The sequence below is a fragment of the Typopeltis vanoorti genome, chromosome 11 (assembly GCF_054136105.1).
Source record: "Typopeltis vanoorti isolate ZY-2024b chromosome 11, IOZ_Tvanoo_1.0, whole genome shotgun sequence".
In the NCBI taxonomy this organism is placed as follows: Eukaryota; Metazoa; Arthropoda; class Arachnida; order Uropygi; family Thelyphonidae; genus Typopeltis; species Typopeltis vanoorti.
Window position 1 is genome coordinate 109,068,999 of NC_143559.1, and position 14,908 is coordinate 109,083,906.

A 14,908-nucleotide genomic window follows, 5' to 3' on the forward strand; every position below is an offset into this window, starting at 1 on the left:
TGCTCAGAACAGCATGCAATTTAAAACTTATGAAATATTGATTTCTGGAATTTTCTATTTAATATTTTCAGATGGCTACTAAGTGACTAATGAGCAGGTAGTGTATATGGTACAGCGTGGTTATGCTGGACAAAGAGGTAATTCACATCCTGGGTGAGATGGTGCGAGATTTCATCACTTTACTCAGAACGCCGCACAATTTAAAACTTATAAATCGTTTATTTCTGGAATTTTCTATTTAATATTTTTTGGTCTGGGGTTGATTGTGGAAAGCTAACCCGCAGATAAGGGGGGGGGGGAACTACTGTAATTAAAGAAGAAAAATGTATCCCTGTTTTAAGCCTTACTTGTTAGCATTGTTACTAATTAATATGCTTATTATTTTATAGTTGTGGAATGTGGAGTTGACTATACCTGTCCTGGTAATTTGATTTGTCTATCAAGTAGCACATGTGGCTGCCCACCTGGTAATCATCGACTTGGGGATTATTGTTATTGTAAGTGTGCCTGAAGTGTTGTTAATAATCTGAATTTTGAATTTTATAGTTAATTTTAATTTCATGTGGGTTGTGCCACCAACTTAATAATAATAATTAGTTAATTTTATATTACTATTCTTTCATAGTTTTAAGTTTAATTTCATAAATATAATCATATGTGTTTTAAGTTTCTGCAGCCTACTGTATATACAAGAGTATTATAAGTATTGTTAAAATTTAGATATATCAATGTTTACACTATCCTGCATAGCTCACTAATACTCCTCTCCTCATTATTCACATTATATCTTGTTAACTAAGTGCATATCTAAATACTTAAAACACTCAAGATTTCTATTTTTCCCTTCCATTCAGTAGTATCTTTCATATTTTCTTTTCTAAATAATACTCATCTCCATATCTTTGCTGTTTATGACTGTTCTCATTCTTGATCCTTATACCTTTTCTAATGCCAACTCTTTTTAAACATCTATTGAGTAAGCTATTTAAATTATTATTACTGACTTCTCTTTTCATTTTATCCTCTTGCTCACACATGGCATTGATATGGTAATAACTGAGAGGAGACCTCCACATAGCCTTTAAAGGAATGCGGAGAACCAACCAGGGCTTCTGACCTAATGTCCAATCCTCACCTTCTCGTGGTGCACCCTGTTGGGTATCTACTTTGATACTGAATGAACGAGGATGGGCTGGCAATTTGGGATTTAGCTGACCAAATTGTATTCTTGGTTAAACCAAAATAAAAAATGATGGTACAACACGACAAAATTTCATGCTGGCTGGGGCGTCGCCCGGTTAAACAAGGCCCCCGTTGTTTTCGCCAGGGAACCAGGGCGAACAGCGAAAAGTCAGCTACTGGAACAAATCTAAAAACAAACCCCAACTCAACATCACCAGAGTTAAAGATCGGTACTATCAACGTAAGAAGCCTGAATGGCAAAGAAATGGAGCTAGCTGAGGAATTAGATAAGTACCAGATCGACATAATAGGGGTGACTGAAACAAAAAAGACCAAAACTGGTGAGATATTTCTGAGCAATAAATACAAAATGTTATATTCAGGCAATGACAATCAAGGAAAAGAAGGAGTAGCTATAGTATTCAACACAAAATACGAGGCTAATCTTCTTGAATGGCAGTCAGTCTCAAGTAGAGTAATGTGGGCAAATATGAGAATGGGGAACTGGACAATCAGACTTATTTGTGCCTATGGTCCCACAGAAGGCTCTACTAAGGTAGAAGTGGAGGAATTTTTTGAGGCTTTAGAAAAAGCAACTGACACAAAGAAAAAGGAAAAGTTGGTCCTTGTTGGGGATCTAAATAGCAGAGTAGGAAATGATTGTGAGACATACAAAAATATTTTGGGAAAATTTGGAGAAAAGAGCAAAGCTAATAATAATGGCAAATATCTGTTGGATTTCTGCTCAGGACATGGACTGGTTATTACTAACACCATGTTCCAACATAAAAATGTGCACAAATTCAGATGGAGAGAAGAGGCTAGGAATAAGAAAAGTCTCATTGACTATGCTATTGTTGATAGTGATGTTTTCTCCCTGGTGCAGGACAGCAGAGTGTACAGAGGATTTGAAATTGGAAGTGATCACTATTTAGTCTTGAGCAGGATAAAATTGAATTTCATATTGAAAAGAATAACATGTAAGAAAGTTTTAAAGCGAATAAAAGTTGAGCAGCTCTCAGATGTGAACTGTAGACTAAAATACAGAAAGATTATTGAAAAGAAAATGAAAGACTTTGAGAACAGGAATCAAACCTTGGAGATTCAGTGGCAAACTCTGAAGAAAACATTGATTGATTCTGCCAGAGAGGCATGTGGTGAGGTTGTGTGCAAGGATAAAAAAATCAGAACTCCCTGGTGGACACAGGAAGTTAAAGAGGCAGTGAAGGAAAAGAAGAAAGCATATCAAAAGTTCCTGGCAAATAAGTCAGCTTTTACTCTTACAGAATACAGAGACAAATGTAAGAAAGCTAAACAGTGTGTAAAACTAGCTAAACAAAAGTCATGGGAGGACTTTGGCAAGAATATAGAAAATAAATATCAAGAAGGTGGCAAAACATTCTGGAGGTTGTTGAAGAAGCTTAGAAATGGAGGAAAGAGTGCTGTAAAAGGAGTTAGAGATGATAAAGGTGACATGAAAACAGGAGAAAAAGATATCCTTGAAGTATGAAGTAATTACTTTGAAAAACTGCTAAATGAAACAAGCAGTGATGACAGCACAGTGATAAAAAACACTGACTAGGCAAGCAGTCAGGAATACATACCCATACTTGAAGTAGAAAAAGCCATCAAAGGCTTGAAATGTGGAAAGGCAGCAGGAGTAGATGATATTCGACCAGAAATGCTGAAGTATGGTGGTATAAAAGTCTTACAGTGGCTGCACTGCATAGTTCAGAAAGCCTGGACAGAGGGATGAATTCCCGATGATTGGAGTAGAGCTCTCATAGTACCCATATATAAAAAGGGAAATAAAACTGAATGTGAGAATTACAGAGGTATTTCCCTACTGAATGTTCCTGGCAAGATCTATGCACGTATACTTGAGAAACGGTTGAGAAGAATTGTTGAAGAAAAGCTTGGTGAAGAACAAGCTGGATTCAGGCCAAATAGAGGCTGTCAGGATCAGATCTTCACTTTATGACAAATAGTCGAGAAAGCATGGGAATACAACAAAGATCTGTATTTAAGTTTTGTCGATTTGGAAAAGGCATATGACATGGTGCCAAGAGAGAAGCTATTCAATACGCTGCAATTATATGGTGTCAATGGGGCATTATATCAAGCAATACTTAGTCTTTATTTGAGTTGTAAGTCAGCAGTTAGAATTGAAGGAAGTACAGGAAGATGGTTTAATGTTAAATCTGGTGTGAGACAAGGATGTACATTATCCCCTCTGTTATTCATTATCTATATGGATCACATTATGAAGGAATGTGGTATTAAACCTGATATCAAAATTGGAGATGTTAATGTCAGCTCTTTGCTTTATGTGGATGATGTTATACTTCTAAATAAATCCACTACAAGTCTGCAAGATTCTCTGACTAAATTGAATAGCTGTTGTAATAGATATGGTATGAAGGTCAGCAATAAAAAGACAAAGACAATGAAAATAGGCAGAATCATTGAAAATGTCAACTGTGTTGTGAATGGAGAACCTGTGGAACAAGTAAAACATTTCAGCTACTTAGGCACGATTTTTAGTGAAGATGGTAAATTAAATATAGAAATAGACAACAGAATCAGCAAAGCTGGTATGGTGGGAAGTCAATTGAATAAATTCATATGGAATAAGAAAGAAATTAGTCGGAACACTAAATTAGCTGTATACAAGACAGTGTTCAAACCAGTTTTAACTTATGGATCTGAGAGCTGGGTCAGAAGTAAAACACTTGACCAAAGACTAGAGACCGCAGATATGAGAGTCCTGAGAAAGATTAGAGGCGTGAACAGATGGCATCAATGGCAATATCATATTAAAAACGAGGATATTAGGAAAGAACTTGACATTGTCAACATCCAGGAATGCGTTAGCAGAGCTAATCTCAGGTGATATGGTCACTTAAATAGAATGGAAGAGGAAAGATTAGCAAAACAGGTGTTCTCTGCCAGGTTGGCAGGAAAACAACCCAGAGGAAGACCAAGATATAGGTGGATTGATACGGTACAAAGTGCCTTAGACGATAGAAATATAAGATCTGATAATGTTGGAGTCTTGACAAGTAACAGACTGATTTGGAGGAAAATTGTAGATAGGAAGTTAGTAATGATGTAATTTTTTCATGTAGTACTGTCATATCCTGTACACCTCTTGAGGGTACATGGCAGGAATTTGATGATGATGATGATGTTAAAAAAAAAAATAAATAAATAATGGGGGAGGGGATTAGTGAGCCACAGAAAATTGTGACAAATATTGACTTAAATGTATATTTTATCATTGTCATTTCTGCAATAAAATAGAGAACCTGAAAAAGAAAAAAATATATATATTATCAATTAAAACAGTGTTTTAAAGAAAAAACTTAAAACACTGTTTTAATCGATAATATTTAGTTAAAAATAAACCTTGGAAACTCACTGATAAAATCTGGAAAAAAAAATTTATTGATTCAGTCAGGAAGGCATGTAGTGAAGTTATTTGCAAAAAAAAAAAAATCACGCTTCAGTGGACTCAAGAAATTGTTTTCATCCCCGTTACAATATGTCTTCCTGAACTTCAGATTATTTATATCTACACCCCCCTCCCCCAGATCCTTGTCTCCTCCAGTATAGTTCCAACAATAGAATTTTCTGCCTCCTGTCTGTGTATCCCAAATTTCAGAACTTACATTAAATCAATATTCCCATTCATTTGCCCACCTTTCAAGTTTATTCAAATCCTTCTGAAGAGTCATAACACCTGCACTATTACTAGTAACTCTCCCCAGCTTCATATTATCTGCAAAAATTGTAATATTACCCTACCATCTAATGACACTACATAAAGGTAGGTTGAACAGTAAAGGTCCCATTACCAAGGAAGCTTGCTGAACTTCCATTTGTAACATTCCTTCTCCTTAGTACTACTCCCCAATACACAACTCTTTGATATCTATCAGCCAGCCAGCCAGTTGTTAATCTAGTGTGTTTATTTGATATCTAAACCCATACATTTCAACAGAAATATCTACTTATTATGTTGTGCCTGTCAAATGCCTTATTCTCATCAACTACATTTGTTAGATTGCTGAAACAAGAGTGCCCTATAACAAATCTACGTTGACCTTAATTAGCAATATGACCCTCACAGCCTATGTCTGTACATGAGTTCTTATTAATTTCTACAGAATCTTAACAACCACAGAAAATACTTTAATGCAAGGCTGTCATTTGTAAAAAAAGAAATAAAGATCAGGATTGTAAAGGGAAGGCCGTGGATAACATCTGGAAAAGTAAAGTGATCAGTCTGCAAACGAAATTAAGAATACCAGAAACATGCATCTTTAGGTGTACTGTATGGATCTGAAACATGGTTAATTAATAAGGAATCAATAAAAAGAATTTTGGCTTTTGAAAGAACTTGCTACTGGAAGATTCTAAGAATAGGATGGGTACAGAAAATCACAAATGAAGAGCTTTTGGAAGATACAACCAAATGAGAATTTAATGCAGAAGATTATACAATGGAAGCTGCAATTATTTGGACACATCTGCAGAATGAGTGAGGACTGGAAGATAAAGACATTCATATTTTGTATTATGTGTAAACAGAAGAGATATACCATACAGAGAATGGATAGACAACATAAAGGACTGGCATGGAATGGGCTTACAGAAACTGCAACACTGTGCATTGGACAAAGAAAGGTGGAAGAATTTTGTTTACCAAAATGAAATATCCTAATAAAGTAATGATTAAACAGCTCTATTATGTCATAGGCATTGATTAACCAAACACTCTCTCTCCATCTAGCAAGACAATCAACAATCACTTCTCCTGCTACTGTCCACATAATGAAAGAACTCTGGGATTTTCCCTGCTCATATTCTGTTTTCTTTCCTTATCATATTAGTAACTTTCCTAGTCTGAACCTTATATTCCTCATACAACTCCACTCCACCACTCTCATTTTATTTTTTCTATCACCTCTTTTTTATCTGCAGTTCCTGTCTGATTTTTCTAGTCATATACTTTACTCCAAATTGCTATATCTTTCCACTTAAGGTATTTAATTTGCCATTGCTGTTAACAAATATTTCTTGACTAGCTCCCATGCACTGTTTACCTCTCTTCCTGTAAATTTTTACATTCATAGAACTGCTACAAGCTAGTTTTTATGACTGTTATAATCATTTTTTATAATTCCCAATACTTCTGCAAGCTTGTTTGTTCTGGTGAAGTGAAGTCTCCTAGTGAAGACAGTTACTCTTACCAACTGGGGCAAAGATGACATCTCAGTACAGTGAGATCTTCCAGTGCTAACCAAATCCAAAACTCTTGATTGTTATGTTCCTTCCACTACATGCTGCTTAAGATATTTGTCTCTCAAGAAATTCCATAAATTTAGTTCCCTTATTACTATATGATGCCAATTTATATAATCATAATTAAAATTCTCCATAATTATTACTTGCTTCACACTTTCTAAACTAATTAACTCATTATCCTTTATGTTCCCTAACATACAGCTACTTTCCTTGCATAACACTAAACATTCTATACTATCCTACCAACCTCTACCTTCTATCATGCACAGGGCAGAGAACTTTGGAGGAAAATGTTGATAACCTCTTTGAGAACATGCAAAACTTCTCATTTATCATGAGTAGCATTCCACCACCTTGTTTACTCTTATTCCTGTCAGGATATGTTGAAATAATTAACAGTGAAATACCATATTTCACTGTTACCAATAATCTTTGGACAGACTTAGTCTATCAGGGTCAAAAATTCAATCTCTTTGTTACTGATTCTACTGTCATTTACACAAGGTGGCCCGTAAGTCGTGAAGGGGTGTAAACATTTAATAACTTATTTATTTATTATTTTTATTCTTTTCATTTTGTTATAATGAAATACAGAACCTGGAGATTTTTTTTATTAGTTATGAAAAACCACATCACATAAATGCCTTCGATTTTTGGTTGCAGTGCTCTAATTTCTGCATCAATGTTCTCTTTTAGCTGTCAGATTGTCTAGAGCTTGTTCACATAACACCTTTTCCTTCAGGTAGAAGTCAGGAGATGTCACATCTGGAGAAAATGATGGCCAATTAATTGCAGATTTTTGAAAATTACATATTCAAATGCTGATTTTCAAAATAAAATTGCATGATTTTGGTTCATTGTTGAGTTGTGAACTTTTCCCATGATTAATTTCCTGAATGTTCCTTAGAATACCTGAAAAAATTAAGAATCTAAAGAGCTATTCACATTTTAAACCCCTTTGTGACTTATAGACCACCTTATATTTAAAAAAGACATTGCAGTGGCATATTCTCATGATCTCTACACTTATCACTACTCTTCCCATACTCCACTTGGCTCTGCAACATATTATATACCTCTCACCTCTCAAGCTGCTATCTGTACACAAGGCTATCTGTGCTACCATACACCCTTCCTTGCTCTGACTCTCACTTCTCTAGAGAACAGCACCCTCTACGAATGCCTACATACTTCCATGTTCAAATGTAGCTCATTCATACAACTCTCTACTGTCAGCTGGCTTTGTTGGCCAAGTGGTTAGTGTATTCACTCTCCAACCAACAGCTGCAAGTTTGAATCCAGAAACAGGGTTTCTGGATGAGATAAAAAAAATTAGGAAAAGTATAAAAATTAATAAAAACAGAAAAAATCCTTAGCCCACCTGTGGTATATTAATGTACTATAAGTTTACAGCCTTTAATGAGCGGGAGTTATAAAAAAAAAAAAAAATCTATTCCAAGTGTTCATGTATTCCAGACCTTTCTTTATAGAGATTCTGTTATGGCATTGATTATTGTTGTATTGTTCTTCTCAACTCCACATTATTATACCTGAGCAACACGTTCACTACCTCATCTTTCACATTTTTCTACCACACCATCTGTAACATTAAACTTGAATCTTTTGTTACCTGATTCACACTGCCTCTCAGGTCATTTGTACCAGCCTTTACTATAATCTCATCCACTTTGTGATCTTGCTTGTTTGCCATAGTGACACTCTTTGTTGTTCTCCCAGTCAAGCTTGTCGCCCTGATTGGCCAAGTTGTTTGCATACCTGCTCTCCATCTAACAGGCTGTGTATTCAAATCCCACTGTGGAAGATGAATTTCATTGCCCAGTGAGACCACTATCCCACTTGTTGGAGACCTGAAGCTGCTTGAAAACATTCCATGTTTAGTCTGTATAGCAGGGTTTCTGGACTATGTAAATAATAAAATTTAAAAAAATACAAAAAATATATATATAATTTATAAAATAGAAAAAAAAAATCTTAGCCCACCCATGATAAAAAAAAAATGTACTATAGGTTTACAAATAACCTTTCATGGACGGGAGCAACATAAAAAAAAACATTCCTCTAACATTCAATTCTGCACATCCCAGATCATTGAATCCCCCATATGTTATGCTCCTCACAGATCTATTCATTCCTGTTTCACTGGCATCCTTCACACCATGCCTCCTTGTTCTCCCCAGTTTCCTGTTATCTCTCTTTCTTTTCCTTTGCACTCTTTTTGATCTCCTCTCATTTTTCTCTCTCCTTCAATGGCTCACTATTCACTTTCTCTTTCCTCTTAGTCATATTTCTTTTTCCCTTTTATTCTTATGATTTTCTAAAGCTGGGGATTTTGAGAATTTTTCACAGTCTTCATGTGTAACATTTTTAGGTATTATGGTGAGTTCCTTGAAAAGGTTTGGATATTGTTATTTGCCCAAATATTTTAAATAATTTTCTTACTATTTATGCTCCAGATATCTCCTCAGTGGATTGTGGTTTTTTCCCTTAATTGCATCACATTTTTTTTAACCTTGCTAGTTGATATTTTTCTCATTTTTAGAAAAGAGAATGAAGGAGGATGGTGACTCAGTCAGTAAGGCTGCCTCACATACAAAATTAAATTGGATGAGAAAATAGCATACAATAAAATTATACAGTACAGAGACAGAAGAGGATGAAGATCATTCATATATTTTCTATCATTCATATATTGCAGAACCTATAGCAAATTGATGCCATGTGTAGACAAATAATCCTTGTATTTCTCTTTATTAATCCCAAAGTATTCTTATTCACCTGTAAGTTTAAACATCATCAGATGTAAATATCTAAAGCTTTCTTTGTAATTTATACATGAATAGTTCTGTAATATGATAGTTGCTTGATTACATAATTTGCTTGTTTAAATAATAATAATAATAATTATTATTTATTTTATTTTTTAAGTAAAAAGCCGTAATTGTACTACTAACAATCCATGTCCAACCAATGAAGACTGTGTGTATACTGGAATACAGGATGGATTTTGTGTTTGTCCAAGAGGTTATGAGCTCATGTCAACTGGAATCTGCAAAGGTAAATTAATGATATATATATGATTAATGTAAGATTAACTTGGACCTTTCTTTATCTTTTGATATTTTCTTTTTATCTGAATCTTGTTTTTTTTTATCATTTTAAAAATTTATATTTTTACTTTTATCATATTGTTATCTCATAGATGTTAACTATAATTAACAACATATGGAGTCGAATTATTATATTTATTAGTATATTGTTAATGCATATAGATTAGCTGAGATTGTTTTTCAAACCGTATTTATTCTGCAAAATACACTAGGATTCTGTGAAATTGTTCAAAGGGTCTGTTTATTATTTCATATGGAGTTAGAATTTAGGCATTTTTATGAAATTACTAAGGGTTTTTTTTTAATATTTTAAATTTTTATGAAGACATCCTTTCTGAATCCATTTCCTTCTTCTTCTTCTTCTTCTTTTGTTATACTCCAATTATACTTTCTTCCTCACCTCATGGTACTATATTTGGTTGCAATTATAATCAAAGAGCATACCAAAAAAAAAAGAGACCAGCAGAAGTATTGGGCAAAAAAGGTAAGATATATAAGAGTGGAATGGGATAACTGAATGAAGGAGACATATGTAATTTGTTTACATTTCTTTACTTGAAATTTGATCCCATTCAAGACGCTTATCTTCATGTTTAGTGTTGGTTCCTTTCATAGGGCTCACTTGTTTTAGTATTCATAGTCTTAGTAATGTCAGTTATATCAACATATGATTTCTCTAATTCCTGCTAGCTCTACTTTGTTTGTGTTAATGATTTACATATTCAGGGTGCCTATTTTCAATTCTGTTGAGGCTTGAAGATTTTTTAATGGACTTGTACTAAATGCAGATCTTGGAAATGGAGTAAGAGTACAGTTACTGGTTAGTTGAGTGGTTAGTACCGCCACTTTCCAACCAACAGGCTGCATGTTCAAATTCCACTATGGGCATGTATGCTTGATTGTCTCAAGTATGTGTGATAAATTTTATCATATGGTGAGATCACTGCCTTGCTTACTGAAGGCCTCTGAAGTGGATTGAAAAAAGTTCCATGTTTGATCTCTAGAACAGGATTTTCTGGAGTATGAAAATAATAATAATAATAAAGATTAATACAAAAATATCCATAGTCCACCATGATGTTAATGTGCATAGGTTTACACTTTTTAACACTAAAAACAAAAAAAAGTTTGCTAGGATGTAAGAACTAGATTTTTCTCTTGGAAATCATATTTCTCTTAAACCTGTTTACTGAGGATGCACTCACCACACCTTCTGGAATGATAAGACCATCATTAGTAATCAGCTTTAAGTAAAAATATGATGGACATTGTGTGGAGTCTTGGATATAAGTTAATTCCAGGAATCTGTTCCAAAGATCAAATTTTTTTTCAAGCCACTTCAGGACTCCAATAAACACTACAGTACACTATCCTCGGTAATACACAAATCACTAGACAGGATCAGATCTTGCATCCTGGACTGAAATTTATCTCCAACCTCTCCTGACATAAGCACATTACATCAATAGCTGCCTTATCCTCTTAAAAATGAGGCATTCTCTTTGTTAATGATACTACTTTCACCAGTTGCATACTCTGTACCTCAAATCTGCCTATCCTTAGAATACTATTTACATGTTTGGGATGGTGCTTCCAAAAATTCCCTAAAAATTCTTGATGCTGTCTAGAGGAGAGTGATTTGGATGACAGCGACACTGTCTCACAGTGGGTGAAGTGAGTTCTGTTGGGCTTGTTAAATAAGAGCAACAGCTTCCCATCATCATTTTTTAGTAAAATTGCAAACACTAAATGTGTTTCTCCTCTTCCTCATTTATTCCATCTACATTTGTCCTTTGGAACAGCCTTCCTCACAAGGTACATTTCAACAACTATGAACTCCAATTCTTAAAGGAAAATGTCAGTAGAGTTCTTCTTTCCTAAGAAAAAAAAATACACCCCTTTACTATTGAAGGAAAGATTTTCCTCTTTTACAATCAAATCATGATTCCTCCAACCATGAGAATGTTTCAGTGGTGGCATTCTGATGTTTAAACATCATCAGATTGGTAATCAAGTACTTGTTTCTTTTATATATTTTAGTGTTATAAACTATTAAACATCCAAAGTAATATGTATAACCAATGCATAAGTCTAAGAAATAATTTTTTTGCATACCTGCTCTCCATCTAACAGGCTGTGTATTCAAATCCCACTGTGGAATTTATTTATTTAAATTTAGTTTATTATTAACGTGGCTGTTCACTAACCATTCAGTATTAAAGCTTGAAAAAAAGTGCATTATAGTGATTTTAGTTGTCTGATGTTTACATAACTAAACCTTCAGTTAACCAATCCTTGAAGGAGTTAGCATGTCATCTGACTCCTGGAGCAGAAAATTAATTTTAAAACATGTTCAAGTAATTGAGAAATGACTGTATTTTAAAATTTTAATTTTGAAATGAAAAAAAAAGATAATAAAATTTTTAATTACTGATGTATATTCATTATTATTGCTTAAATGAATTTTCCTAAGATGTATTCCCTTTATTAATAGATATCAATGAATGTGATGTACATTCTTGTGCTCCTGATGCACATTGTACAAATCTTCCTGGGAGCTATAGGTGTGTTTGTCCTCCAGGCACTTTTGGAGATCCCGTGATTCGTGGATGTGAGTGACCTGTTTTTTTTTATGTGCATGTATATATACATATATATATATATATATATATATATATCATTTGACATATGAATCTTTACACTCAGTTGAAAAAAAAGTTGATATATCTACTTATACACATACCAGCCACTGAATTAGAAAATCTTATGCAGATATACTTTGGATCCGACATGTTAGTCACTATGATGTTCTTAAACAAAATAATAAGTTGCTAGTTGGTTTCTAATTCAAATATAGAGAAAATTTATATTTAAAGACTGCACCACTCTATATCTGAATTAGTTCAATAATTGAAGAAAAATCAACCTTCAACTATTTCTCCTTAAAATATATACTGGCCGAGTATATTTAACTTACTTAATTTACCCGCTTTAGTTCGAATATTTTATGAATGGTGCAGTAAAAGAGATTCAGGCAAAATACATCCTTTGATTAACAAAAACAAACATTTATTTTAGAATCACAAATTTTACACTTAAATTCAAATCAGTAATTAAGATATCACAAATATTTTAACTCCTCAGATAAATTCAATCATTCAACTCATACAATGGTAAATCTGTTATCTCTATAATACAGTCTTCTCACAGTTCCAAATACAACAAAAATTTCAGTAACACCTCTTCACAAACAAACACTTTTAAATTTACACTTTAGCTAACTTCCTCAATAGTTATTGTTAGTATAAGGAAATTCTAGGATGAAACTCTCGCTCTTCTCTGTATAGGAATATTAACGGTTGGAATAATCTTACCGATAATCTTTTTTCTTCACCTACTTATACACAAACACTTTTTATAACTGTAAACACTTAAACAGCGGCACTCATTAAAATAATTCTTCTAAGCAATAACTGAATTAATTCACGGTCACTATACACATAAACAAACGTTCTTGCATGAAGTACTACTGATCACTCATGAATTAAGGCAATACACAATAATTCCATATCTTGAAGTTTTATATGCACAGTTGTTCACTCTTCCGGCATTCAATTAATTCTTTAGACACTACAATTCTAAACACAGCTAACGGTAAACTTCAATTTTACAGCCTCTACTATTCTCTAGTTACTCGATGCTTTATTTCAAGATTCTGTGTGTCCTTGACAGGTCGACCCTGAAATTATATCTCAATTCAAGTATCGCTAGTCTAATTAATAGACTCTCAGCTGTTTTCCGTAGCTATAATTGTTATTCTACAACTTATTAACTAACTGCTTCTCGACTAGTAGACTTTATTAGCTGCTTGAGTGACTTGCCGACTCGCTATTAATGTACTGTGATTCGCGAATGCCGAATGCTCCGATTCCAACCTAATGCCAATCCTCTCCTTTCTCTCTCTCTTAATTAAATAATAATTTCAGCATTCATCACTTATATATCCATTCTTCCCGCCTAAATTATTCTCGTGATTTCTTTCTAAAACTCTTTTCAATAAACCTTCTCCTCACGTGGTGTTCCAAAATGTGCTCGCTCACTTACATACGTCTACATGACAACCAAACAAAATATAATAAAATTGAGATATTGCATAACGCTAAACTTCTACAAATAGGAATAAATAAAGAATATTTACATTTCAATTAATGTGCAGTTAAATTATTAAATACAAGTTCTTATAATATTAATATAGTAATGAATAAAATAGGTTAATAATATTTAATACAGTCTTTTCATTATTAATACATATATCTTTGATTAATTAATTAAATATTAGATAAAATTAAAGGTAGTTATATGAATATTAAATTATAAACAAGTGAATTACATTAAATAATATTTACAAGTCTAGCCTATGTGATGGAAGATCATGTTGGATTCTGAAACAAATAATAATTACTCCAATCTCTATATAATCAGAATCCAACACCGGGCACTTTTGGAGATCCTGTGATTCGTGGATGTTAGTGACCTGTTTTTTTTTTTTATGTGTGTATATATATATATCATTTGACGTATGAATCTTTACACTCAGTTGAAAAAAAAGTTGATATATCTACTTATACACATACCACTGAATTAGAAAATCTCATGCAGATATATGTAAATGTCACTTACATAGCATATATGCAAAATACTTGGTCATGTGCATTAACCAATGTGCTCTAGGCAACTGTTTAAGAATTCTGCTGATCAGTAATCATCAATTGTGTTGATTACAATGGGAAAAACAAACCTTTTTTGTTTATAGAAAAATTTAAAGAACTCTGAATAAAGGCTCATTCTGAGTTCTATAAAGCTTATTATGGGTGCCCATCTGGTTGGGCCATGATTTTCAAAACAGCAGAGCTGACTGGTTTCTCGAAAGTTGAGATATCCCAGGTGTTTAATCAGTGAAAAAATAACCCGCATTGCTTGTCTAAGAGGCATAACTGTGGTTTTAAGATACTCTGTCAGCAACGAGATTGTTGTTGTCTAAGAAGGTTTGTATGGACAAAAATAACTTCCTGTGTGTGTGTGTGTGTGTGTGTGTGTGTGGCAACTGACTGAAGCATTTAATGAAGGCTGTTCCTGACCCAAACTATGCTTGGGAATTGAAGGATCAGTTTGGCAGTCATCTGCGTATATGAATTTTTTTCCAGTCATGGTGTTTCTGATACTGCTGTGTACAGCAGTATCAGAAACACCATGACTGGAAAAAAATTCATGTGGTCTGACTAATCACA

General features: G+C 33.7%; 1 protein-coding gene across 1 annotated transcript in view; it reads left to right on the forward strand.

The window, feature by feature from the left end:
• Positions 1 to 14,908, forward strand: part of LOC150101923 (uncharacterized) — a 1,001,066-nt gene that overhangs the window by 926,955 nt on the left and 59,203 nt on the right. Inside the window, exons 143-145 of the mRNA XM_090399931.1 lie at positions 390 to 497; positions 9,439 to 9,567; positions 12,115 to 12,231. Coding sequence (XP_090256057.1) covers positions 390 to 497; positions 9,439 to 9,567; positions 12,115 to 12,231 — 354 coding nt within the window. The remainder of the gene's footprint in view (positions 1 to 389; positions 498 to 9,438; positions 9,568 to 12,114; positions 12,232 to 14,908) is intronic.